This window comes from Thamnophis elegans, chromosome 6 (genome assembly GCF_009769535.1).
Source record: "Thamnophis elegans isolate rThaEle1 chromosome 6, rThaEle1.pri, whole genome shotgun sequence".
NCBI lineage: Eukaryota > Metazoa > Chordata > Lepidosauria > Squamata > Colubridae > Thamnophis > Thamnophis elegans.
Window position 1 is genome coordinate 68,385,254 of NC_045546.1, and position 27,619 is coordinate 68,412,872.

At 40.0% G+C, this 27,619-nt stretch overlaps 1 protein-coding gene across 1 annotated transcript in view; it reads left to right on the forward strand.

Annotated features, from left to right (window-relative positions):
- DIAPH1 (diaphanous related formin 1) overlaps positions 1 to 20,485 on the forward strand; it is a 132,146-nt gene extending 111,661 nt beyond the window's left edge. Inside the window, exons 24-27 of the mRNA XM_032219904.1 lie at positions 681 to 845; positions 2,212 to 2,347; positions 10,079 to 10,165; positions 19,266 to 20,485. Of these exons, the coding sequence (XP_032075795.1) occupies positions 681 to 845; positions 2,212 to 2,347; positions 10,079 to 10,165; positions 19,266 to 19,438 (561 nt within the window). The 3' untranslated portion in view covers positions 19,439 to 20,485. The remainder of the gene's footprint in view (positions 1 to 680; positions 846 to 2,211; positions 2,348 to 10,078; positions 10,166 to 19,265) is intronic.
- The last annotated feature ends 7,134 nt before the right edge of the window (positions 20,486 to 27,619 follow it).

Consider the following 27,619-nt stretch of genomic DNA (forward strand, 5'->3'; position numbering starts at 1 on the left):
GTTCAAGAGAATCCAATGAGCTGGAGAGCGTGCAGGTAGCCCTCATATTTGATGCTATTCCAACAGATGATTATTGATAAGTTAAGGCAGCAAGTACCTGGATGATCTTGTGCAATGAAATGTTTGTTTATTCATGTTTGAATAATTTTACTTTACTCTTTAAAATTATGAATTAATTCATATAAATTATGGATTAATAACCTGCAGTATATTTAAAATAGATTTAATAATAAATTAACACTTTATTGATACAATCATTTCAATAAATTAAAATTTTAAAATAGCTATGATTGCTTAAAGACCCTTGAGGTAAAGCATCTGTAGCTGAGTCCTCCCTTTGTGCCCTCTGAAGAGTTGCAGTCAGAGAAGTAAATTATTTGCACTCAGTGCTGGTCTTTCCAATGGCTAGAAGTCAATGGAATATAAAAATCAGGTAAATCACAATGACCTAATCAGAATTTATTTTGCAAAAAAGAGCTTTGTTACATTAGTATTGTGTTTAATTTCTCATAGTTAGTTATATGATGTTATTTTGTCAAACTGATGTTTGCGCAAAAGTATGGAATAAGAATCTGAAACTAAAAATACAAAAAGCCAAACTCTGAGCAACTTCAAAGCAATCTACTTATTCTCAGAAAGTATGTTTACAATTTGTTAGAAGTCTTTAACTCTAGTCTTACAGCTTTGTTAAGGAAGCCCAAGTACAGTATGAGAAGCTACGAATGATGCATGCAAATATGGAAAACCTTTATAAGGAATTAGGACAATACTTCCTCTTTGACACCAATAAGATATCTATTGAGGAGTTCTTCACAAATCTGCGCAATTTCAAAAATATGTTTGTGGTGAGCAACCATCTGTTTTAATTAAAATGTGTAATTTCATATTACATATTTAATTACAATATCTGCCACTATTATTTGAACGGTGCTTTTTACATCAAACAAACCAACAGGTAAAATACTTTGAAAGAAATTCAAATTGTATGACATAAGAAGGTGGCTATTTTCTGTTGCATATTTTGCTCCTATTGTGTTTTTATATGTTCTTGGATTTTTGATCTTTTACACATGAATTATATGTTTGCTTGCTTGCTTGTTTAATTATTACATTTTTTTTAAAATATTTTTTGACATTTATTAAAATAAATAAATGTGTGCCTCCCCTGGTGATATTACTGTATGCTCTTTTCACTTTACATTTTTTTTTTTTTACAATTTTTATTTATTTATTTTTCTTAACACATATTGTATTTCCCCCCTCCCCCTCCCCCTAAATCCCCACCTCCCTTCCCTCCCCCCGACTTCCCAAAGACCATACGTGGTATAATTTTTGAACAATCACAGTCTGAAATATCTCTACATTGAACTCAGCTTCTTACTGTTACCCAAATTTAAAACAATTTAAATTATTACTGATACTAAGCATAAGCTATCTGGAGTTTTTTAGTCCCATATTTACTTTTTATGTAATCAATCCACTTTCTTGGATTTTTGATCTTTTACACATGAATTATATGTTTGCTTGCTTGCTTGTTTAATTATTACATTTTTATATCATCATATCTCCCAAGGATTCATAGGATTATAATTGTTAACATTACGTATAATTCTTAAGTTGGTTGATATTGATAGGCATAGTGGTTCGGTGTGCTTGCTGGACTGCTAGAGACAAAATTTTGAAAAATAGGTCAGTAATTCTGCAGACAACAAATATTTGTAAATGTGTTCCAAGTTCCATAAAAGTATGTCAGTATCCATTATAAGTTCAAACACTCACATTTCTTTAAAAGCTGTGTTGCAAAAGAATGTTAGCCAGAGGAGAAGTATAGTTTAGAGAGGTATAGTATAGAGATGAGGGTAGGAATGTATTTAAACAGTGATATTTGTAGTGAAATTAATCTTCCTATTTTTATTGGAATAAAATAAAAATAAATTTAGGTAAATGTGCTAAGGTATATCGTCCAGCATTTGGTTCTCAGGGATACATTACCTGTATATTTTGTGATTCCATTATTTTTTATGGATAAAAATAGTAAATAAATCTATCATTCATAAACCCATCACTTTTTACTTTGTTTTGCCATATAGCCAGCATTGCATTATTTTATTTTGCTAAATGAAAAATATGATCTGCATATAATAACAACACAGCAAATTCATTGTTATAATTCTCCATTTGTGTATCTTATCACCTTCATCTTATTTTTAGCAAGCTGTGAAGGAGAATCAGAAAAGGCGTGAGATGGAGGAAAAGATGCGCAGAGCTAAACTAGCAAAAGAAAAAGCAGAGAAAGAACGTCAAGAAAAGCAAAAGAAGAGAGAACAATTGATTGATATGAATGCAGGTACTGTACCATGAATATTGTGGCTTGTATAAATTCCTTATCTCAGTCGAAAACTGAGATGGGAAGAAGAGACTTCTCTTACTTGGTAATATCATAAGGGTACTACTTGATTGTGACTCAGGGTCCATCAAGTCTTCACTATGGGCCAAATAAAGTCTGTAGGGATTTCCCATCAGATCTACAGGGATTTCCTATCTGGTCTACAAGTTCTTTTTAAGATCTCTTAGTTCTTGTCCACTTGCCTTTTACTCCCTGTCCAAATTCTTTCCAGCAAAAAAGGATCATTTCTGATCAGCAGCTATAGTACTTGACCGTGAGAACTACTGACTGTGCTTAATAGATTTAAAATAGATTGCATTGGCCTCATTAGAGGACATTTACTTTAGGGATCATCTGTCTCCATAGTATTTGCCTGGCCAACTTGATCTTGCAAGGTTGACATGCTCTTAGTTCCTTCAGTTAAATAATGTTGTCTATTAGGAAGTGTGCTCTCTCTCTGTATTAATGCCTACCCTCTGCAATGAGGTTTCCCCCCCTCCCATATCTAGATTTTGCTATTATTCATAAAAGCCATGAAGAGCTGGATCTACATCCACGTCTTTGGTGAGAGATAATGAGACTCTTTGCTTTTTTCCATTTGGTCTGAATCAATTTCTTTGATTCTTGTGAGCTGCTCCAAATTGCTTGGAATCAGGCAGTATTCAAGTTTAATACATTGTTATTAAAGGTTCTCCTTGATTAATAGCCATAACTGAGCCTGCAATTTGGTTGTACATTATAAAGGTTGTAAAGTAGGTCACCACATGACTATGCCCAATTTTATTATCTTTTTTTTTTGTGGTGGTGGTGGTTAAGCAGATGCTGCATTTGTTAAATGAACCTACTGTTTGTCATTGGGTGTTTTTTGCCAGAAACTGGAAATAAACGATTTCTGTCAAAAATGTCAAAAATCACAGTCACATGACTGTGAGATGCTGCAAACAGCCAAAATAAGGACCAGTTGCTGAGCACCCAAAATACAATCACATGACCTTAGGGGAAGGAAGGACAGCAGAACATCAAATCTGGGTTATAAGTCCCTTTTTGGAATCTCATTTCAAATGATAAATTTCAAACAGTTCATCATAAGTTTACTGGTATTTTTAAAGTCTGCTTTTGATGGGAAATATTAATTAAAGAAAAAGGATGCATGAATATGGTATATGTAAATATTATAGACAAAATTGTGAATTATATGGCTTTAGAGCCCAAAATAAATCCTGTAAAATTTTAGACAGACTGCTCCAGAAAGCGCTCAAAAGGGATATAGAGACCATAGCAGTTTCTACGTTCTTTGTCAACTAGCACTATTCAGAGGTGTAGTAATTAAAATATTTTTGTAATACGCTATACTTGTAAGCAGACATTCACTAATTCATGTTTGAAAATCCAAAAAGATGCAAGTTTGAAAGATGGAAAATGCATAGCAAAACCTCCTCTTGAAGCATACTTAATACATACTATACATTATACTGTTCTATTTCTATATAATTCTGTACTTGCTATATAAGAGAAATTTAAGGCAGAAATTAGTATTAGTATAGGAATAAGCTATGTGAATGCAGCTTTTTGGTACATGATTACCATGTTCATATGCAGCAAAAGTTTTTATCTGTGAAATATAGTTAATTCTTGTATTTAATTTATTATTATGAATTTGCCCCTGTTATTTTTTAGAGAATGACTGTTAGTATGGTGTATAAGTACACTGTATAGTATAAATGCAAGCACATTGTACAATGTTTATCTAATTGATAAAAAACAGATGAATCAGATTTTTCAGGGGCTTATTTTCATATTTCAATGAACATTCCCTTGCTCTTATTTTTGGAAGTCATTAATGAAGGCTATGTTCTGTGGATCCAATGGCTTATATTAACATTTCCGGTTGATATTTTTAATAACAATCCTTGACTTTATAACCACAATTGAGGTGCAAATTTTAGTTGTTTAGCGACATGGCTGCTTCCCTCAATGACTGCAATTCTGTCACTCCGAGGCTGTGATCATGCAGGTCATTAAATGGAGAACTGGGTGCCTCAGGGTGGGCCAGTGCCATTAGCAATCTCAACCAATTGCCATATCAGCCCTGATGCCACTTTTGACATTCACAAATGTCGCATCACACCATTCACCCAGCACTCTTGGGGATCTGCTGCACACTTCTTATCTTCAGGCATTTCTTTCCTGCTGTCAATGGGTTCTTGCAGCCCACAAAAGGCAGCTGCTGGTTCCACACAGGCCTTGTTTCCCAGAGTCTGTTTGTGTGGAGATTCCAAATTCTTTGGAGTTCTTTTTTGGAAGCTCCAGCTTCCTAAGTTGTGCAAGGCTTCTGAAAACTCCAGAAATCACAACTTTGGAAGGCTTTGGAGACTCCATGAGAGTTCCCACAAAATTTCTGAAAGCTTCCTAAAGCTCCAGAAGCCCAACACAACTTCGGAAGGCTTCAACTTGTGCCTTTTGAAAGCTCTATGTAAACTCCAAAACCTTCTGAAGTTGTGTGAAAGTTCAGAAAGCTCTGAAACCCTGGCAGAACCTCAGAGGTTCTGGAACCCTGGCATGACTTTGAAAGGCTTCAGAGGCTCCACAAAAGTTTGCATGCAACCACCAAAGGCTTCCCAAATCATGTGAGGCTTCCAAAGCCTGTTGAAGTTGCACTGGGATTCTAAAGTTTTCAGAGCCTCCAAAGCCTTCCAAAGTCGTGATTTCTGGAGTTTTCAGAAGCTGCATGCAAACGTTGTGGAATTTCTAAAGGCTTCAGAAGCACAAACTGTTTTTGGGAAAGAAGGTATAGTATGAGGAGGAGCTGCCTCTAATGAGTTGCACAAGGTGGCATCTGTGGATGGCAGTATCAGCACTAAGAGTGAAGCAGAGTTGTGGCAATGGGAGTTGGCTGAGACTGCAGAAGGCCCCAAACCTGATGCTGCTGTTGAACACTGGTCTGCAGAGCAGACTAGATGGTGGGAAGATAGGCAAGATAGGAGAGCACACACACCCGAACAGTCATAAGAGTGTGCAGGCTCACAAGTGCCCAAATTTTGATAATGTGACCATTGGGTGCTTCAATGGTTGTTAGGCAGTGGCTGCAATTCCTTTGGTTCAGCATTGTCTTAATTTCAAAGTCGCTGAATGAATTATCATAAGTCAAGGACTACCTATACTCGACTGCACCACATATTAGTGCAGATTTTGGGGATTCTGGTTTTCAGGTTAAATGGTCCTTTTCAAAAGGCAAATCTTCTGGATTAGAAGGCCTGACTAGAGTACAAGTAATCCCTGAGGTACGAGTGTTCTAGAGAGCCTTCACTTTCTTGGCCTTTGGTGTATAAGCAGACAATAGAGGCCTAAACTACTGCAAGATCATGCTAAATCAGTAGTGCAAGAACTCAAGCTTTTGCTCTTGCGTGATCTCACAGTACTTTAGGCCTCCGTTCTCTGCAAACAGAGGCCTGGATGAGAGCTGCAGCAAAAGGCTTTGCAAATGGCGGGAAGGCTTGAAACATCAAAACTTCCCCTCCGTTTGCAACGCCTTTTGCCATCTTTCCAAAAAGTCTGTGCTGCCAAGAACGGAGCCCTCGGAGGGAGCGTGCGTTGCTCTGGAGCTCTGTTTTTGCCATGAAAGACCTTTTCTCAAAGCCTCTGCTGAAGAGCAGCTCCATTTTCAAGCACCCCATTTCTATGCAGACAAAGTTTGCAGTTTCCATCAGGGCAATAGGTGTTTGAGCAACCCTAGGGCAACTCTTGGAAATGGAGCAATGCACTCCGTTTCCAACCCTCCCATGGACACTCAAATACTTGTTGCCCTGATGGAGACTGCAAATGTATATCTGCACGGAAAGTGGGCACTTTTTCTCTGCTTTCAATGCCCTATTTCCATACAGACAAAAGTTTCCTGTCTCTGTCAGGGCGGCAAGTATTTGAGAAGACTTGGGGTGTGTATGTTGGAAACGGAGAGAATTGTTTGAAAATGGAATTTTTGCTCAACACACACCCTCGGGCAATTCAAACACTTTTCACTCAGCCAAACATTGGAAACTTCTGGAATGCATGGTCTTGCGCGAGTTCGGGCACCCATCTGCTTTTTCAGCTAATGGATGCCTGATGTCCCGTGGGATCAGGGCACTCAGAAGGTTCCGGTCTCCGTGGGAAAAGTGGTTGCACACTAATGAGGGGCTTGGAGCAATGCGAGTTCACTGCTCCAAAGCCTCATTTCATGCAAACATTTTTCCACATGGAGTCTGGAAGCCTTTGCAGGAGACTCACTGAGACTGCCCGCCACTCCAGAAGTGGCAGGCTGGGTCGGTGATCAGAGAATCCAAGCAGGACACACTTGTCCTGTTATATCTGCTCTCACCTGGAGCAGGCAAAGAAACAGAAACGCTGGAGAGGAGACAGATCTTCACAAGGAAAGTAATCTGGCGCAGCAGATTGGAGTGGGGAGAAGCAATTGTGGGGAGCATGAGGTATTTCATGGGTTCGGGAGACCTTGCGTGGTCAGATGCAGGTGCCTGTTCCACATCACTAGGCCCCTCCATGCCCTTCCCCATTCTGAGATACCACATGTGCATTTAATGAACTGCATTTGATTATTGAATGCATGAGCGAAAGGAGAGAGTGATCACTTTCAAGGTACGAGATTCACTCCCACAAATCCTCGGGTTGTAAATGGAATGGGCAGGCTCCATTATATTAGTAACTCAAGGACTAGCTGTATTCTATTTTATGTTAGTTTTTGTACAAAATGATAATCTTTTTGCTGCCGAATACATTTCCTTATTTAGATTTAATGGACTTTGGGTTGATAAAAATCTGCCAATTTTGCTGCAAAAATCTGACAAGTGGAAAGAAAAGTGTGTTCTCTTTTTACTGTTACTCATTATTAACATCTAAAGCTGCTTTTTCCTTGTACTCCCATCTTTTGAAACAATCCTGCCTTTTCTCTCCTTCCCCCTACTTGTCTCCTCCTCTGCCCTAATAATTAATTCTGCATACATAGGCAATCCCTCTCAAGATCTTTCATCAAGCATCTGATGAAGTAGCCTAGAAGCACAAAAAGCTTGTGAGGACACTAGTGTTTCTACTAGATATTAGTGTTTCAGATGCCATATATTATTGGTGGTTGTTGTTTTAAAAAATAGTTTTTATTAAGCATCTTTACCTTTAAAAACAGAAAAAAACAAAAAACAAGACCAACATATGGTTGTTTTTTTTACTGCAACAAAAAATCTGGCTATCCCTTTCTTGGAACACACTGACTCAATTACCATCCCTCTTTATTTCCTGACTCCCTCAATTTCCTGCCAGTTCTGTCTCCTTTTGAGTTGCTTGAAGTTGTGCTAAATGACATTCCATTTGGTTTTCTTCACATTCTTTTCCCCTTCCCCCACAACCTTGTCTTGAGTTACTGTGGTGAAACATTGCAATGTTGAATATTTCTGCAAAGTATCTGCACTTGACAGAGTGAAAGAGAGACTCCATAAGTTTCATGGAACCATTCACATTCTAGAATAATTATTTCTCACTGCTTGTAGTGGCATCTTTATTTCTCTGGGGAAGAGATCTTCCTCTGCTTCTGCTCCTCCCTTCTTTTACCTTTAGGGATAGAGCTTTAAAATCCTTTCCCTGTGTTATAATAACAATTTTCTGTGGGTTTGTTTACTCTTATTTTCTATAAGGACCAAATTCATTCTTTAATGTCTCTTTTATCAGAAAACATTCCTGTCTGAAAATCTGCACATTTCTTAGCACTACTACTCTTTGCTTTTCATAATGCAGATTAGATAATCAAACTGGAAGAGCAAGAATGAAAAATATGGGAATATTTAAATTTTGCCTTTGATAACTGACTTTTCCTCAAATGTGTCAGCAAGCAGATGGAATGCCTATTTAGCTGCCTCTGTCACTTGTTTTTTTTCCATCATCATGTGGCTCTTTTTGATTGCCAGATGGCTCCAAACTCCTTTGTATCCATTTCTTTCAGGAGATGCCTAAGCTGTATTCCCTGAACAATATATTTCTAAAGGCAATGTCAACTTGAGATAAGATTGGGGGATGTGAATGTACACAAATACATTGACAACTTGTCACCTTATCACTTTTATTAAAAAGACTAATTGAAATTACAAACTAGAAGTTTGATCCATCATTCCTTGTACAATTACATCATTTATGTGATGTTCCACATGAGGCTGCATCAGCAAAAATACTAAGTGTGTGTATGCACACACGTAAATCTAAGGCTAAACCTAGCTTTCAAAATATCTACCCTACATACACTTCCCCCTTTGCTTAAATAATGGGAAATGAGCAGCTGCATTGTATATGCCTTTTAATTCCAGTGCTGTAAAACTGTACTTCATAATCAGTGTTGGAACCATCTGTAATTGAGGCCTGTCTCTTTTTACTAACCATGCCATAGACTTTCTGATGAAATTGGAAAAACAGAGGGTTCTGTGGCAATTTCTCTGCATTTTTGTTTTCTGTTCTTGAAGGCATTAATGAAGGCCAGCAGGTGGCAGTACAAACAATGGATTCAGTCTACCTAAAACTGGAACAGATGTTCTAATGTGATTTTATAGGTTTATGTTTTGTCAGGAGCTGTTGCTATGGAAACCAGATTTTGCAAGCTCCTCATGAAGTTGCAATTAACACATTCAGTACCAGGTTGATGAGAGTTGGGGGAGGCAAACATTCAAATGGAATAGAAAATATTGTAGTCATCAGGGACTTTTCCTTTAAACATATACTTGTAGAGTCTGTGTTAAAGAGCTTGTATAATTTTATTTTCAAAATTTTTAAAAACACATACCAATAGTTCTTATCACATTTACTTCTCTGCCTTCTAGGACAGTGCTGGCTTTCTTGCTCCTGTTGAAAGAGATGCCAACTTTTGATTTAAATCCATTTGTTCTTTTTCTTATGCCTGTGTTCAAGTAAATACTTGGTAGTATGGTATGGTTGTCTCCAAAGAGTCTCAGCTTCTTGTCAAACAGAAGGCAGCATTGGCAAAACGTAGTGTTCATCACAGGAGCAATGTAGGTGCTCTTCCTCTTCCTTGTTTCTGAGACGAGAAATATGCTTGTTGCTAAGGAAACAACATTAACTGGCCTGTTTCAGCCAGTCTGCTTAATACTCTGACTGTTGTATAGAGTGAAAAGTAGATCAGTGGAAAATGCATAGCTCTAAACCCCTCAGGGTACTAATGATTTCAAGGCATCAGAGTAATATCATGGTTCTACTATTAAAGCAGAAAGTCTGTGACATATAAAGGAAGAGGTAAAATGTTATAAGGAATTTCTCTTTGTTTTATATCCAAATTGGCAATTATGTGTTTATAAAACAGCTACGTTGATTGAAGGAAAAATGCTTCAGAAACTTCCAGGAAGAATTTTTTTAAAAATCATCTTTAAATGCTCAATTGTACAATCTCATTTTATAAAAGGTTTCTCCCAATTTAAGACAAAGGAAGATATCTTGAGAAGCACTTTTGTGTAGTGTTGTCTTCACATAGTATATTTTTACACATGACCAGCTCTTCTTTGTTTTTATCAAGAAATATTTTAATGACAATTTTATTCTCTTTTCTATAGTACACATTCCAAAATGCCCATGATTTTGAGTCTATAACGCTACTTCTTAGATGGAGGCGCCAATGAAAATTAACAAGAAATCTCTTATTTTGTGTTCTTGCAGAAGGAGATGAGACAGGAGTTATGGACAGCCTACTAGAAGCCTTACAGTCAGGTGCAGCCTTCCGTAGAAAAAGAGGAGCACGCCAAGGTATGGTTTTGCTTAAATGTCTTCAAAGCAAGTGTGAAATAATAATTTTTCTTGGCACAATTGCAAAGTAACTCTAGGTTTTGCGGTATGGAAGACACAATTGAATAGAAAAAAATTATACTTGCCTTTTGAAGATAACAAAGTTTTGATGTCTCTACCATGTAGTTCATACATATAATATATAATATAATGTAGAATATAGTTATTGGATCAATTAGTCAAATATTGTTTATCCATAAAATTCAGTATCAATCATTGGATCAAAATAGCGGGCAAAATTAAGGAAGCCCATGTGTCAACAATCTGACTAGCGAACACAAGAAAAATACATTTAAGAACATTTAAATCCCAAAAGCAAAACACCATTTTGGCACTGAAGAATCAAAACCAACTCTGGTTTTTACTGTGCAATGCACAGGTTGGTCACATTGTCCAATTATAAATTGTCCGTTTGTTTTGAGAACAATTCACTTCTGTGTCGGATACCTGCATCAGTGTCCTTGGTGAGATATTGGCTCTCATGGTCTGTCTCTGGAGTGTCTGCATTCTTTCACCCTTCCCTCCCCCCATTTCTTTGGCAAGTTGAAGAGCGATGAGACCTAAACATTTCAAAAGCAGTTCAACCTTGACATGCCAACCCCCTGGGAAAAAGAGGAGACCTGGAAAGATAGCAAACATAGATTAATATCATTATTCATGTTCCTTGAGCCTTCACTCCCCTGGTTTTCGTGGGTGCTTAGTATGGAATCTTCTCACTAACCTATCAGTGTTAATGTCCTGTTCTTTCACTCGTTCTGCTTTTGACATCAGGTACCCTTTCTGTCAACCCTGAAGCTGACCTGACTGTGTTACTTGGAATCTTGTGCAATTTCCCCTAATAGTACCTCAAATCTAGAATTTATTAATTTCATAGTGTATCTCCCCCTCACTAAAATGTGGTGGTTCCCTTCCAACTGGTCTTAAGTTAGACCCTTTAATCGGCTTCAACAAGCTGCAGTGGAACACTGGGTGGACTTTACCTTGTATTTTAGGCAATTTTAATTCTACTGTGACCGGGTTGATGATGCACACAATCGGGAAAAGACCTATATATTTAGGACCCAGTTTTTTACAGGGTTGCCTTAATTTCAAATATTTCATGGATAAATATACTTTGTCCCTGATCTTAAACTCCCTCTGGGGGGTCCTCTTCCAATCTGCTTCTTTTGCAACTCTCCCACCTTCACTAAAGCTTTCTGCACCTTTCCTCAAGCATTTCTTATGGTTTTCATCCAGTCTGTTAGCATTACTGAGGAGGGAGACTCCCTTAGGAATTCTGGCATGGGCACAAACTCCATTCCTGTAGCCAGTTTGAATGGAGTAAGGCCAGTGCTGCTATGAACTGAGTTATTATAGGCTATCTCTGCAAATGGTAAAAGTCCCACCTAGTTCATTTGCTGATAGTTCACATAGCAACTTAACTATTGTTTGACTATTGCATTGGTCGGTTCCACCACTCCGTTAGTACTCAAATGGGACTCTGAACTAAGCCTCTGGGAGGAACCTATCAACTTTAAAAACTCACACCAGAATGTTGCAGTGAACTGTACCCCTCCTCCCGGTCTGAAATGATGCATTTTGGAAATCCATGTAGTTGGTAGATGCATTGTATGAACAGTTTGGCTAGCTTCTGGGCTGGTGGAAGCTTGGGGCATGCGATGAAGTAGGCTTTTTTGAAAACAAGTTGACTACAGTCCAAATCACCATGCTTCCCTTGCTCTCCAGCAATTCCACAATAAAATTCATAGTGATCTCTTCCCATGGTTGGCTAGGATCAGCCCCCTGCTGCAGCAGCCCAGGGGTCTTTCTTTGCATTTAGTTCATAGATGCACAAACTGGGCAACTCATCATATAGTTCTCTGTGTCCTTCTTCATTTTGGGCCACCTGAACTGTCTCCTGACCAGGTGGAGAGTCTTTACAAAGCCAAAGTGGCCAGCTGATTTAGCATGGCTTTGGTGTAAGATCTGGGTTCTCAGACTGGCCAAGATGTAGTTTGTCTCCCTTCCAACCTAGGTCTTCCTCATTGTCATCTCATGCCAATGGGCTTGGAACCACTCATCCTTCTGTAGGGCTTCTCTCAGTTCATTGGCCAACCCCTTGTCAGGCACCTGAGGAGTGCTCAGTGGCTGCCACCTGTCAGAGGTTTTGACTGCCAGCTGCTTGGCAGGGATGATAGAGTTAAATTTCCTCCTGGGTGCTTTTATACTGGGGCATCTGAGAGAATGTGTCTGCCAGAAGGTTTTTTCCTCCAGGCAAGTACTTAAGTGTGTAATTGATTAAAATATTGAGCCCATCATACTTGTTTCAGATAAAGCTTCCTTGGTATCATCAGGGACTCTAGATTCTTGTAGTCTGTCCATACTTCAAATAGGATATTACTGCCGTCTAGGAACTACCTCCAGGTCAGTAGTGCCCATCAGACCACTTAAGCCTCCTTCTCCCACACTGCCCAACACCTCTCAGTGTCCATGAATTTACAGGATGGGTAGGCAAGTGGCTGCAGTATTCTTTTGAAGTAGGACAGCCCTCATCACTATATTGCTGGCATTTGCGTATATGACAAACTGTTCATCTGGGTTCGGGTGTTTAAGGACTGGCTCTGCCACAGACAGATGCTTGAGCTTCTCAAAAGCCGCTTGGCATTCCATGATCCAGTTCAGCAACTGACGGAGCTTGGGCTTAAGATTGGTTGGGCAGAATGATTTGGGCAAATGATGAAATAAATTGTCTATAGAAGTTGGCAAAGCCCAAGAAACTTTGCAGCTGTTTTCTGGTTTGGGGGGATTCCCACTCCAGTGTGGCCTTCACTTTCCCAGGGTTCATTTCTGCTTGCTCATTTGTCACCGGTAACCCAAATAGTCCAGGCTAGTTTTATGGAAGTCACATTTTGATAGTTTGGCATAAGGTTTAGCGTCTAGGACTTCTTTTAATACCTCACACACTAACTTCCATCTTTTCAAAGTAGATGACTTCCGGTTGTACTTCCGGTGCCTTCGTAAGCCTGATCCGCAAGCTCTGCGGTCAACTCCAACCTCTCCCTGTTAGAGGGTCCAAATTTGGACCATAGCAACCCTGAGGGGGTGGTGAAATAAAGGGGGACCACCTGGCAGGTAGTGGAAAGCTGCATCTCTCCTTCCTGACTTGGAAAGCCTCCACATCTGAAGATGAACAGCAGCAGCCAAAATGGCTGTCATGAAGCCGGGGACAGCCTGAATACCCAAGACAGTGCTGGAGTAGAGAAAGTGAATGGAGTGTGATCTGAGTGAGAAAATATTTTTTTTATTGGAAGTTGACCCCAGAAATCCAAGGGGGAAGCATATTTAAAGCTATTTGTTCAAGCTGCAAATGAGCACATAGGAAATATACTGGAGAATTGAAGAAAGGAAAAATTAGTTTTTAAAATAATAAATAGAAACTTGGTTCCTCAAAGCTAAAAGACATATTGAGAGCATTTTAAAACGCTGGAATTACAGTTCCAAATGTATCTTTACAAACATTGCTCAATTATTAGATTTATAATTTTAAAATAATTAAAATTGGAACTGCCAACAATATCGCAGAGAGGCTGAAGCAGACAGAAGTGAGAGCACCATCTGCTGATGAAAAAGGAAATATGCAAGCTTGGAAATAACTATTCAAAGAGACTGGAAATATCTATGGAACGCAGACCTACTCTAAGACCACTAGAGATTTGATTATTAACTAAGGACTTCAGTTAAGAGCCACTGAACATCATTGAATATAATTGAACATATAAAGTAATTTGAAGAGGCGTAGATAACCTCCTGGTGTGTTTAAATTATTTGGACTGACTATTTAAATGGAGACATTTAAAATTGTGTCTTGGAAGTTTGGCTTTTTGAATTAATGAACTCTGAACAGTGGGCTAAAAAAGAGATTGACTAAGCACAGATGCAACACAAGACGGAAGTGAGGAGAACTTAAACAGAATGGAGCTTTTTCAAAGCATTGAGAAAATATTTGATCGTATAGACCAAAAATTGAGTAATTTAATACAAAGAATACAGACAATGAGCCACCAGAAGAAACAGAAAATAAGATTAAAGGTTTGGATGAGGGTAAGAGATGATGGATAAAGGAAAATAGAGTAAACGAATATTTTTATTAATATATTTCAATAATGTGTATTAATAGCAGAGCTATACAGGTTGGATTATTATTTTACCAATGTGATAGCTATCAGGATAATATTTTAATATGAAACGATATGAAGAATTGGGAAAATATGACGATGCAACATAGTGCCCAATGTTCTTTAACCTACTGGGCTAGATGCTGCTGATGCTGGTGCTGCTGATGACACAAATGCATTCCCCCACCCCTTTAATTTACTTAAGTTTAAAGTAATTGTCAATTTGGACAGCCTTAGAGGATTTAAGTAACTTAAATGAGGTAATTAATACTAACCCAGATATTATACCACAAATTCCACAATCCTCTACCAACTTCCCTCTTTTAAAAAGTCTTTTCAATAATCAAAATACCACAAAAAACTCTTTTATTTTTCCCTTCTTCTTGTTCTTAATCTCCAAACAATTTCACAGTTTCTGTTATTGTAATCCAAAAAAAGTTGTCTGTTAGTCCCAGATTTCTTCAAAAAATATTATCTTTTTCTTATGGATCCTTTTTGTTGAGAAGTACAGGGGCTGAATGAAACCTTTTACCAGGTTCTTGTCCACAAAGTTCCTCAAGTCCTAAATTTTCCTGGAGGTCATTACGTGCATCTTGGGGTTAGGCAGTTTCATCTCAATTGCACAGTCCATAGGTCAATGGGGAGAGAGCATGTCGGACTCCTCATTGAACACTTTTGCCAGGTCCCTATACTCTCTCGGGATGTGTGGCTTCCCCGATCCAGGGTCTGCCAGAGCATTCGCTGGCTCAGCCTTCTCTTCTCTGATTCGTGCTTGATCCATCTCACTCGTCTTTTCTACTAGCTCTAATTTTTTTCAGCACCACCTTTTAAGTGCCACTGATTGCTTCCCCAATTCACCATGGGGTTCCATTTTTTCAACCACGATAGTCCTAGTGTCACCTCTTCTACCATTTTTGGGGACACTATGAATCAGATAGTCTTTTTGTGGTTTTGTGCTCTCATGCTCACACTGGGCATCAGGCACATGGCGCCCCCCCCCTCCCCATTATTGAGCCATCATCTTGCTCAAACTTCATAGGCTGTCTCAGCTTCCTTACTCTTAGTCCTAACTTCTCTACCCATCTGCAAGCTGATGAAAGCAGAGGGTGCAATCCGAGTCTATCATGGCAGTAAAAACTCCCTGGGCTTCTGAGTGGAGCACCACGATCTCCACTTGGGCAGTGAAAAGGGCAATGAATCCACTTACCATCAGTTCATCCTCCCCCTTGCTGTTGCTTTCATAGAAGACAAGACTGGGCGTGACAGAGGTCAGAGTTCCCTCCCCTTTGCTGGATTGGGGAGAGACCTCCACAAACTGATGCACCACCCGTGTTTTCTCCTTTGCCTTTTTCGGCATCTCCTTGGTCTTTGGAGAGCTTGGGACTCTCTGGGCTGCTGCCAGTTGTGGCACTGAGCAAGTCACGGACCGATGGCCCTTCCTCCCACATCAGAAACAGACTCTTGCTAGGCACTATATGTTCTCCCTCAAGGTCAAGGAGGGGATTCCCGGGGTTTTCCATCCCAGCAAGCATCTCTCTTGGTTCCTCCTGGGTTGGTTCTTGAATCCGACATGCCACATGAACTCCACTAGATCCAGCTCTGCTGTAATCACCAGTTGATACCATGAGTGAAGCTCGTCTGGGATTCCTTGGGGCAGGCAGTTTTGGTACAGTTCCCAATTCAGCCCATCTCAGAACTGGTAATCACTCTGGCCCAGCTCATCTTCCCCACCAGACCTCATAATTCTCTGATTTATTTGGCCACTGGTCTGACTCCCTGCCTGATGATCCAGATCTCTGCTTCACCCCAATGTGTCTGAAAGGGGTTCTTGAATCTGACCCAAAGCTCCTCCACGAAGGCATCAACATTCTTCAACTCCGCAGCTCCCTCATTGTGGAAGAACTCCACCCAGTCCACAGTCTCCCCCTCCAGCTCATAGTGATGGCATTTGTGCATGTGATGTCATCTGGATAGTCAGTCCATGTAGGTCCACACTTGGTTTAGGAAGTAGCCTAATTTCTCTGACCTCCTGTTGAATGTCACTGTCAAGGGAGGGGCTTTCAGTTGGCCCGGACCAGGACGTAACCTGGTGACACTCCGACTGCCTGTGGAATTGATTGTGCCTGCAGTCCTGTGGCACCCTTAGGTACTTGCTGACTCTAAACCGCTTAGAGAGGGCTGAAAGCCCTATGAAGCGGTATATAAGTCTAACTGCTATTGCTATTGCTACTTGGCAATTTTCTCAAAGTTGCCTGGGGAGGGATGGTTGTCACTTGGGGACTCTTAGTTCTCCAAGTTGCCAGTCACTTCATCACAGGCTGGGATCAGGATGGTGAGAGGCCCACTGAGTTTTGGGCTTGGCTGGTTCTAGGTCCTAAAGCTAGCGTTGCTTGGTAAGTTGACTCTGGGATGGAAGTTGCTCTGCACACTTCCATCCCAACGAACCTCTCTCTCAGTTGTTCCATCGAAGGGTTGCAGCATGCCGTCAGGTACTTCCAGGCCACCAGTTCCTCCAATCCACAGCTCTCTTGGCTTTCAATTTCAATCCCCAGGTCACAACCACCCCTGGTGGAATCAGGGAATTCCACTTCGTCGGCCTTTCCCACTTTACCCCACCACGGTTCCTTCAGTTAGAGGAGGAGCCTCCCAGTTACAGCTCCTTCCTCTTGTGGTGGTGGCTGCTTCGTTTTCACCGCTCATCTTTTGGATCAAGTCATGACCATTTGTGCTCCAGAGTCCCCACCGGTGCTTCTTTTGAAGGGGCTATCCTAGTCTTTGATGCAATCTCCACTTTCTGCTCCGCACTAGACATTGTCCTTTTTTTCTCTCCTCACAGCATTCATGGACTGGTTGGTCACATTATCCAATTATCTGTTTGTTTTGAGAACTGTTCACTTCTTTATCGGATACCTGTATGGCCATCCTGGAAACTGTAAGGGGCCGGCTAGTGTCACTTTAGCCTGGCCCACACCATCCCGGCATGCATGTGCACACACAGGCCCAGTTCTCCATCACCACATGCAGAGCAACTAAAGTAGTCTATGGGACTATGGTAAAAAAAAATAGTTCAGACCTTCCAACCTCACAAGATATTTTTTTTTTGTGAGAAGTTGGAAGGTCTGAATTATTTTTTTAGTCCCACATACTACTTTAGTTGTTTTGCATGTGGTGGCGAAAGAAGCTGGAAAGATTAGTGAAGGGATGTGGCTGCCCTGGATAGCGGGGTGTGTGTGTGAGGGTTTGGCCTGGCTGCTGGCCCTGGCCCTGCAGTGCTTCCTCGCTCAGTTGAATGCTTTGTTTAATCTTCAAACAGTAAGGCTGGCACACAAAAGCAAGGAGTGCACCAGGGCTATGGACAGCACTGGTTCCTGCACTCAGCCGATTTCTATTCCATGGCCAGCCTTACTGTTCATTAGCTCCCTTGTTAATACATCCCTGGCCTGATTGTACAAGATCCTATTTCCTTTCCTGTAGGCCTTCTCTTTGGCATGACAAAGCTGCTTGAATTTAGCTGTAAACCAAGGCTTTTTATATAAACACAAGCTCTTTGTAGGCACACATGTCCTCACAAAAGCTAGTATCAGTAAATTCATCCAACTCTGCTGAAGCAGCTACAAAACCACTCCACTCTGCAATCATAGCAGGCCAGTATCCCTCACCTTGTTTCTTCAGTCCAACACTTCACTGTTCTTACCGCAGGCTTTGCAATTTTAAATTTCTGCCTGTGGGAATGAGGTAGATCATACAATGATCAGAGAGACCTATGGCTGCATGGGGTAAAGTGTGATATGCATTTTTTAACATGGTGTAGCAATGATCCAATATGTCCTTGCCTCTAATGAAACAGCTAACATGCTAGTGGACCTGGAAAATTCATGAGTGAGATTAGCTCTATTAAAATCCCCTAAAACAATGAGTAGGGAATCTGGATATTTCCATTCTGTGCAGAGTATTTGGTCTGCTAGAGTCTGCATTGCACTGCTTGTGCAAGTCTGTGATGGCATATAAACTCCAGTCAAGGTAGAATGAGGAAAACACTTGTGGAGCATAAGAGGGTTTACTATTGATGGATAGTGACTCAGTCCATATTGCAAAATTTCTTTAGTACTGTGACATCCTTGCACCAGTGATTATTAAGAGAGAAACAAATTCCACTACCTCTTTTTTCTCCCCCCCCCCTCCCTGCTTTCTGTAACCTGATCCGTCCTTTGAATCTGAAACCTAGAGAGTTCTACTATACTCTTAAGGATGTTCTCATTGAGCCATGTTTCTGTAAAGTGGAGAACTGATGTGTTAGAAAAATCAAGGTTCTGATTTAGAAAGTACAGTTCATCCATTTTATTGATTAGTGAATGTAGATTTATTAGATGAATCAATGGGAGCCAAGTCCTAATCCCTCCTCTTCCTCAGTCTCATTAGCACTCACCATGTATCCTATTCTCCTTCATTTCCTTTGTCTGTAGCTGCTATAGAGAGCTGCTACTTCTCTGATCAGAATTTTCAGAATTTTGATGAAACAAAGTCTTCATGAAGTCATTTTTTTAGAGACCATCATACAATTTTAATGATCTCTTTGCATATTTTCTGATCAAAATTACATGAATAATCATAACTTCAAATATTGCAAAGGAAAATCAGTTCTAGGGAAAATGGAGGGGGGGTTGCTTTGTCCCCATTTTCTAAAGACTCCACAATCCTGGTCACAATTATCTGCTGTGTTTCACTACAGTGGAATTTTCATTATAGCTGCCACAATCCTGTGGAGTTCTTCAGGCTACCTATGAACAAGTATAAACTAAAGTATTTGAGAGAAAATGGCTAGTATATTAGACAGCATTATCTTCAGTGTACACTTACTTTTTTGTTTTTTAATATTTTAGCTTTTGTTTGTTTCTGTCTCATTCCAGGAAACAAAAATGTTGGCTGTGCAATGACATCATTACTTGCTTCAGAGTTGATCAAGGAAGATGCTCTTGGTGCAAAAAAACCACGCAGAGAACTTAAAAAGGATGATGATGTAGAGGTCACTGAAGAAACTCTTGATGAAACTACTATGGGGGCAAGCAGTCGTCAAAACTAGAGCTGGATGACACCTAGGACCAGTGCCTTTGGCATGAAACCTGTTTTACAGAGGAATTGAAACAATACTAAGTCACTTTGCAATTTTCTCTTTCACACTTATATACATGGAATGAAGAGGCAAATAACTTAATCACTTCAGCCTTTGTCATTCTAGGGCTGTTTTGCAAGATCTTTAAATTTGTAATATATTCCTTGAATCTTAAATTTGCTTTCTGCCTTATTGTCTCAGTATCAGTATCGGAAATGCAAAGGTTTTTTCTGACTTAGTAACATGCTTGGAACAAAGGTTGGGGCTTGTGCTGTAGTTACCTACTTCCCTGCAGGCAGGATTGGGAACACATTCCCAAGAAGAAAAAATATGGCACAGAAGAGAGGCTAAAGATTGGAACCTAATTTGCCCGAGTATCTCACTGTATTGATGTTGCCAAAGCAGGAATGCAACAAGCTGCCTTAATTATGACTTTTTAAATGTTTTGATTGGGCATCTGCCTCCCAAGATATATTTTTTTCTCAGAAGCCTTCTCTTCTTTAGTGTTAAAAGAATGAGCTGATCCCTTCAAGTATAGGAGAGAGGATTGTTGGATATCTTAGCTAGATTTGTCTTTTTCCTTTGCACTGTATATCTTCTTTTCTCATTGCCTATCTTATGCTGGGAACAAAAATGGCTTAGAGATCATTTAATCACTGTGGTGACAGGGTTCTGAGAAAGCATTGTGGAGAATTTTTTCTTTGAATTGGAATACTTTTACTGTTCTGCTCAGCTGCTCTACCCCTTTTTTAACACAAACTCTTACTAGTGAAATGGTAATATCAATGACCTATCAAGAAAGAAAGTAAGGATAGTTTGCTGTTGCTGCACCTATCCCTGCATGCTTTTGAAGTAAGATTAATAAAGTGATTTATTCAGTCTCAGAAAGGGAATTTAATCCCTATTTAGTTTGGCTGAAAATGCTCACTGTAACTGCAAAGGAATGAAGCTGAGATTGTGTTTCTTCACTGAGTACTCTTCATGGAAGACTGATAGTAAAATTATGCATACATTTAATATTTTGTGGCAAAGTCCTTTGTATAGTATAGCACATGGTTCCAAATATACCATGTAAGTATGACACAAATTAAAGCTTGCTTACTTGCTTGCTTTAATGGGTAATATGTTATTAACAATGTATATTAATTGCTATACAGTGGTGGAGGTGGACTGGAGTCTCCCCAGTCCCATAAGGCTACTTTGACAGTAGAACTAATTTTTTATGGAACTTCAGTGAAGATAAAAGAAAAATAACAAATATACCTACTGTTAAAATTGTTTGTGTATTCTCTGGTATTTCAGAGCAACCAACCACTATCTGCCAATAGACTTTCTCCCATACCATGTAGCCAGCATGCATCATGGCAGAAAGAGAAATTTGTAACATTGGCTGATTATCAGCATTCATGTTGGAATGAATATAATGGGTCTCAGATATATGTCATGTACATCTGAAAACTACCAGAACAAATCATTGGATGCAGGCAGCTTTTTAATGTAATTGATGCCATTCACAAGATAAAATAATTAAGAAATATATTTTCATACAAGTTATCTGGGATTGCCAATAGTCACATGAATTCTTTTTCTACTCATTTTTACTTACCCCCCTACAGATATAATATATAATATCTCATCTTTTTTATAAATTTGAAAAGTGCATTGAATGTATTTTTTAAAAACTATTTTTTAATATTTGTACATTCCATTTAAGACTAATGGGAGTTTGCATGGAAAGTTCAATATAGAGGAATGTACTATATGGGTACTAAATAGCATACAGTACAGAGGTGGGTTCCTACCTATTCTGTCCGGTTCAGCCAAATAGGTAGTAACTCCAGTGGACACGTGACTGTACCGGTTCTCTCCTCTGCGGCGCCATCTAAGTTTTCTGTTCTGCACATGCACAGAACAATCTTCATTGGAAAAATGTAATTTCCCCCCTTTTTAATGTTGTGCGCATGCGCAGACTGTTCTAAGTGCAAATGCCCTGCCTACCCTTGGATGGCTTCCCTGCCTAAGCTGCCACGTGGTGCCTGTCCTGCGCCCCAACTGAGCTGCCTCCTCCTCCTGCCTACAGGTAAGTCTCGCTATCACCCCTGAAGCTTGCTCCACACACACACCCACTCACTGTCCCCACTGGGCTCGCAACCTTCCCTTCCCCCACCTCTTCCAGGATCCCCACAAGCCCCATTTTGGCTATCAGCAGGCTTCAGGCAGGCCTGCTAGGCCCAAAATAGAGCATGGGGAGGGCCTAGCAAGCCTCCCTGCAGCCCCCTGGGAGCAAAAGAAATCCTCACTGTTTGGGGATCCCCAAGTGCATAGAGCAGAGAGGTCTTCAAACTTGGGAAATTTAAGACTTGTGGACTTCAACTCCCAGAATTCAGCTCTGCTGGCTGGAGAATTCTGGGAATTGAAGTCCACAAGTCTTTAAATTGCCAAGTTTGAAGACCTCTGCTAGCTGCTAGCCTTAGGCTCAGGCTAAGCTAATCAATAGCTCTAAGAATGCCAGATGATCAATGGGCATGTTCTCAGTTTCAAAACGTCTGGCTTTTCTTCCTCCTACCAAAGACCACCTGGGGTTCTTCACAGGAAGGGAGGAAGGAAAGAAGAAGAGAGACGGAGGGAGGGAGAGAGAGAAAGGAGAGAAAGGAAGGACCACAAATCTGGCACTAGATGCAGCTTCAGAGGATGCTTTGAAACAGCACAGCAATCCAGGGCTAGAAGAAACCTCAGAGGTCATCTAGTCCAACCCACTCCTCCAGCAGACCTTATATCATCTTGGTTATTTTAGTGCCTCTAACACAGAGGAGAAATTCCCAGAAATCCCCAGGCATTGCCAACCTCTCCACCCTAAACCTAGAGCAAAAACTTCATGCAGTATTAAAAAGAATAGAAAAGTGGGCTGCTGTGTACTGTTTAATGGACTGCTAAATTGGCAAAATGGATGGCTAAATTGGCCACACCCACCCAACCACATGACCGCCAAGCCACACCCACATGGCTGCCAAGTAACTCCCAAACGGTCACATGGCTGTCAAGCCACGCCCACAGAACTGGTACTAAAAATTGAAACCCACCATTGACATAGCACCTGAAAAAATATGCAACAAAAAAAGGCAAATATACACATAGAGTCATAGAATTATAGTTCTGGAAGGTACCTTGGAGGTCTTCTACTGACTCCAATCCCCTGCTCAAGGCAGAAGTCCTTATACCACCCCAAATAAATGAATGCCTCATCTTTTCTTGCAAACCTCCAGCTTCCAGAAGGCAAGCTGTTCCATTGGCTAATTGTTCTCACTATCAGGAAATGTCTCATTAGTTCCAGGTTGGATCTCTCTATAACAAGTTTCCCCCTAATGCTTTTTGTCCTCTCAGGTGTTTTGGAGAATAAATCAACCCCACATCTCTATGACTGCCCCTCAAGTCCTGGAAGACAGCTTTGTCAGTCCTAATCCATCTCTTTATCAGGCTAGACATACCTACTTCCCTTAATTGTGCATCATATGGTTTAATCTCCAGACCTCTTGTTTTCTTTGTTGCTTTTCTCTACACTCTAGGATCTCAACATCTATCATGACATAGTACTGGACATAGTATTCCATGTGTGGTCATAGAGTGCCGTATAACATGCTACTATCACTTCCCATGATCTTGATGCTATCTCTCTGTTGATGCAACCTAGGACTGCATTGGTTTTTTCAGGGGAGGGGGTGGCAGCTTAAGCACGCTGCTGGTTCATAGTTAAGTAGTGGTCGTCCCACCCAAAAACGTAGCTCAGATGCCTGTTTTCACTGGCAGAGTGCTCGGGTCACCACAGGCGCCCGCTGACACAAGTGATGTCAAGCTGGCCACGCCCACCCCGGCCCCCCAAGGTCAAACAATGCGGACCTCAATGAAATTATGTTTGACACTCCTGTTCTAGACCATCTATGAAGATGTTGAAAAGTACTGGGCCCAAGACAACCTTGAGATATCTGTCCTCATGCTTCCTTGTAGAGGTAGCTTCATTGAGGATTACATACTTGGTCTATGTGGTCAGCCAATTGTAAATCCATCTGGTGGTTGTACTGTATATCTCACATTTTTCTGAAATCCAGTCATATTATCTACATCATTTCCCCAATCCACTAATTTACCATTTTATTAAAGAAAGCAATAAGGTTTGTTTGTCCTGACCTGTTTTTAACAAATTCATGCTGGCTTCTATTAATCTTGTTCATTTCTAGGTGCTCACACACCGCTTAATGATCTTTTCTAGGATTTTCCTGGGTATTGATGATAAGATGATTGGTCTGTATTTTCCCGGTTTTACTTTTTTTCCTTTTTTTTGAAAATTATAATAGGAATAGAGTTGGAAGGGATCTTGAATGTCATCTAGTCCAACCCCCTGCTCTCACACAAGATCTATACTATTTCTGATAGATGGCTGTCCAATCTCTTCCTAAAAGCATCCAGTGTTGGGGCACCCACAATTTCTGGAAGACTGCTATCATGCCATCCCTGATTCTTCTTTTCACTAGAATAGGTATACCCAATTCCTGGGTATCATCAATCATTCTTCATGTTTTAACTTCTAGACCCCTAATTTTTGTTGTTCTTTTCTGAACTCTTTTCAAAGTCTCAACATCTTTTTTTGTATTGGCATGACTAAAACTGGATGCAGTATTCTAAGTGTGGTCTTACCAAGGCTTTGTAGAGTAGTATTAGTAGTTCATACAATCTTGATTCTATTCCTCTATTAATGCAACCTAAGATCTGACACATCAGCTCTTTTCCAGTCCTCTGGTAGGTCCCCCATACTTCAGGACCTTTGAAATATTTTGTTCAGTGGTTCTGCGATCCTGTCTGTCAGTTCCTTCAGAATCCTGGCATGTAATCTGTCTAGTCTGATTGATCCCATCTCGTCTTCTCTTACCAATTCTTTGCCTACTTTCACCTATATTCCTGTTCTGTATCCTATGATGCTTCTTTTGATAGGTTGGATTACCGTATTTTTCGGAGTATAAGACGCACCAGAGTATATGATGCACCAAGATTTTGAAGAGGCAATTTTTTAAAAAAAAGTTTTTACGCTCTGCAGACCTTCCAAAAATGGCCCATTTTTTGTGAAAATGGGCCCATTTTTGTCAAAAAAGGGCACACATATCCTTTAGGAGGCTTGTAGAGTGCTCCTGGGGCTGGGGGAAAAAAAATGAGCACAAAATGGCCCGTTTCCTCCCCCCCCCAAGGCCAATTTTTGGTCAAAAAAGGGCATGCATAGCCTTTAGGAGGCTTATAGAGTGCTTCGGGGTTGGGGGAGGCAAAAATGAGCAAAAAATGCCCCATTTTTCGCTCATTTTTGTCCTCCCCAACCCCCAGCAGCACTCTGGAAGCCTCCTAAAGGCTATGCACAGTCTTTTTTGCAAAGGGGCGGGGTTTTGGGTGGCAAAAAAATGCTGTATTCAGTGTATAAGACACCCCGATTTTCACCCTCTTTTGAGGGAAAAGGTGCACCTTATACTCTGAAAAATACGATATTTATTATTTACTATCTCCCATCAGTGGACATATCATTTCCTTGACTTTCTTCTTATTCCTTACATATTGAAAGAAACGATTTTTGGCATTTTTTGCACATCTTAGTTCCTTGGTTCACCTTCCTATCACTTTATCAAGAAATATCACTGAAGTATTTACCTTTTCTGCCTCACATTTTCAAGAATATGTTGCTTATTTTAGAAAGGCCATGAATCACATAAACATTTATTTTTCATAAATACCCAGCTCTCTGTTCAACCACAGCAGGTTCAATGGTATTTTCAAGTTACTTTTGTTTGGAGAATAAGGATGATAGTAATGTCATTCCCCCGCCCTCCCCTCAATTAATATGCTGCCTCATGAAAGAAAATTTAGGGAAATGACTGTGGAACAACATACTGCTGCTGAACTCCCTTTGGCAAATACCAAACTTGTTCTCTATTTCTCAAATGTAGTCTTCATGTTCTTCCTAGATAATTGTTAGGGAATTGTCAGTCCTATAAAATGGATAAGAAGCAATGGGTGGAAGCTTGTCAGAGGGAGATCCAACCTAGAAATAAGGAGAAATTTCCTGATTGTAAAAACAATGAATTATACAGCTTCTCTCCCAGAGGCGGGGGTACTCCATCCCTGGAGATTTCCAAGAAAAGATTGGATGTCATTTGTCCAGGATAGACTCATCCTGGAAGGGAAGACATAAAGACTCTTGCCTTGGGCAGGGATTTGGACAAGAAGATCCCTTCCAGCCACATGATTTTATGAAATGAATGTATACTATATTTGAGGGGATCCTTGCTGAGTAAAATTGGACTACTGCATATGACAGCTGGCAAAAAGTCAGAAGAGCTTTTTCTTCCACAGCAATAGCACTTAGACTTATATAGCACTTCACAGTGCTTTACATCCCTCTCTAAGTGGTTTACAGAGTCAGCAAATTGTCCTCAACAATCTGAGTCCTCATTTTATCCACCTCGGAAGGGTGGAAGGCTGAGTCAATCTTGAGCCAGTGAGTACGGAACTGCCAAACTGCAGACAATAGCTGATTTAAAAGCCATGTGTGTAGGAGAACTACAGCATCAACGACTGAATTAAGCTACATATTGCTTTCATTCCCCTCCCATTACTAACACACTTGTTATTTATGTTTTAACCTGTGCACATATGGATTCCTTCAGAATTGATTCCAAAGAAATGCTTCAGAGCATGTGAGAATGCACATATAGCAGTATACAGCAGCTTTTCTTGTCTTGATTGTTGGGAGTTCTAGCATAAACTGGAAAATGTTGCTATTAAAAAGAGTCTCAGATAGGCATTAAAGCCTAAACCTCATCAAAAACATTTCTTTTGAAATCAAACCTTAAATTCTGCACAGCCTAATGATGCAGAACCTTTTGAACTGGGGGGGGGGGTGTCGTGAGTGTAAATAAATAAATATAATTTTTGGATAAATTTAGGATTTGTAAAGAATTATTTTTTAAGCCTAGGACAAAGAAATTCCACTTTCTATCTATAAAAGCAGCATAAATAGAAAATAAGCAGCTGTTAGCAGCATTTAACTTTTATCCTGGTGCTGCTTTGCGCAGTCTTTGTTTTCTCCCAAATAATTGAATGGTTAAATTTATTATTGTAAAACAGTAGGTGACCTTAGCTTGGGATATTTAACTCCTTGGTTTGATCAGGGATTGCAAATTATACATCCTTTAGTTTCCATAACTATTGTGAGACAAAAACCTTATCTCTCTCCCAGTACTGAGGTTTGGAGGTTTGCTTCTATATGCCACTCATAGAAAAATATGCAGCCTCCTCCAGAAGATACATTTCTAGAGATGCTTCTGATGTTGGAGTCACAGTTGGCTGGGAACCCAGAAAGATGGCTTCACATTCCATGCCGCCTTTCATTGTCTTCTTGAAGAATAAAAAAATACATTCCCTTCCGTGGAAGAAAATGCTTTGTAGTATTGGGAATCACATTTTGAGCAATCAAAATTCCTTCATGGCCTAGATATAATTGTTTTATCACATTTGAGAGAAGTCATATCTTTTTACATATAACCTTATTTTTCTGGCCTAAAAATTCATTTTCTTATTTAAGAAGGTGGTACATTGTGTGAAAAAACAGCCCTCCCCTCTCCCAATCCTCACACTGAAATGCAAGTATTTGATCATGGCATTTTACCCTGAGTTGGTATAGCAAGGGCCTTTCACCCACAATAAAATGACACTAAATGGGTGAGATTCAAGCAGTTTGGTTGCACCAAAAGCTTTATCATCAGTCTGCAGGGTAACTTCTGCTCCCTGGAGTTAATCTTCTAAATACTGAATATATATATCATGTAGTGATTTTGGGAGAGGGGGATTTGTCTGTTAACCATTTTGTTACATTTCCCCATGTATTTAATTCCCCACCCTCTTCATGGGACAAGATTTTAAGCTATGCTTTCTGATAGTTCACAGGGAAAAGCAAAGCAATAAGGTAATTTCTAATATGTAAAAATAATTTATTGCGGATTGCCAGTCAAAGAAAAAGATTTAATAGAATATTTTCTGCTACAAATTGGAAAATAGATTTAATCTCTTTAAATGATTTTACTATGATGGGGGGAAGTGTTATATAACTTCCAAAGCTTA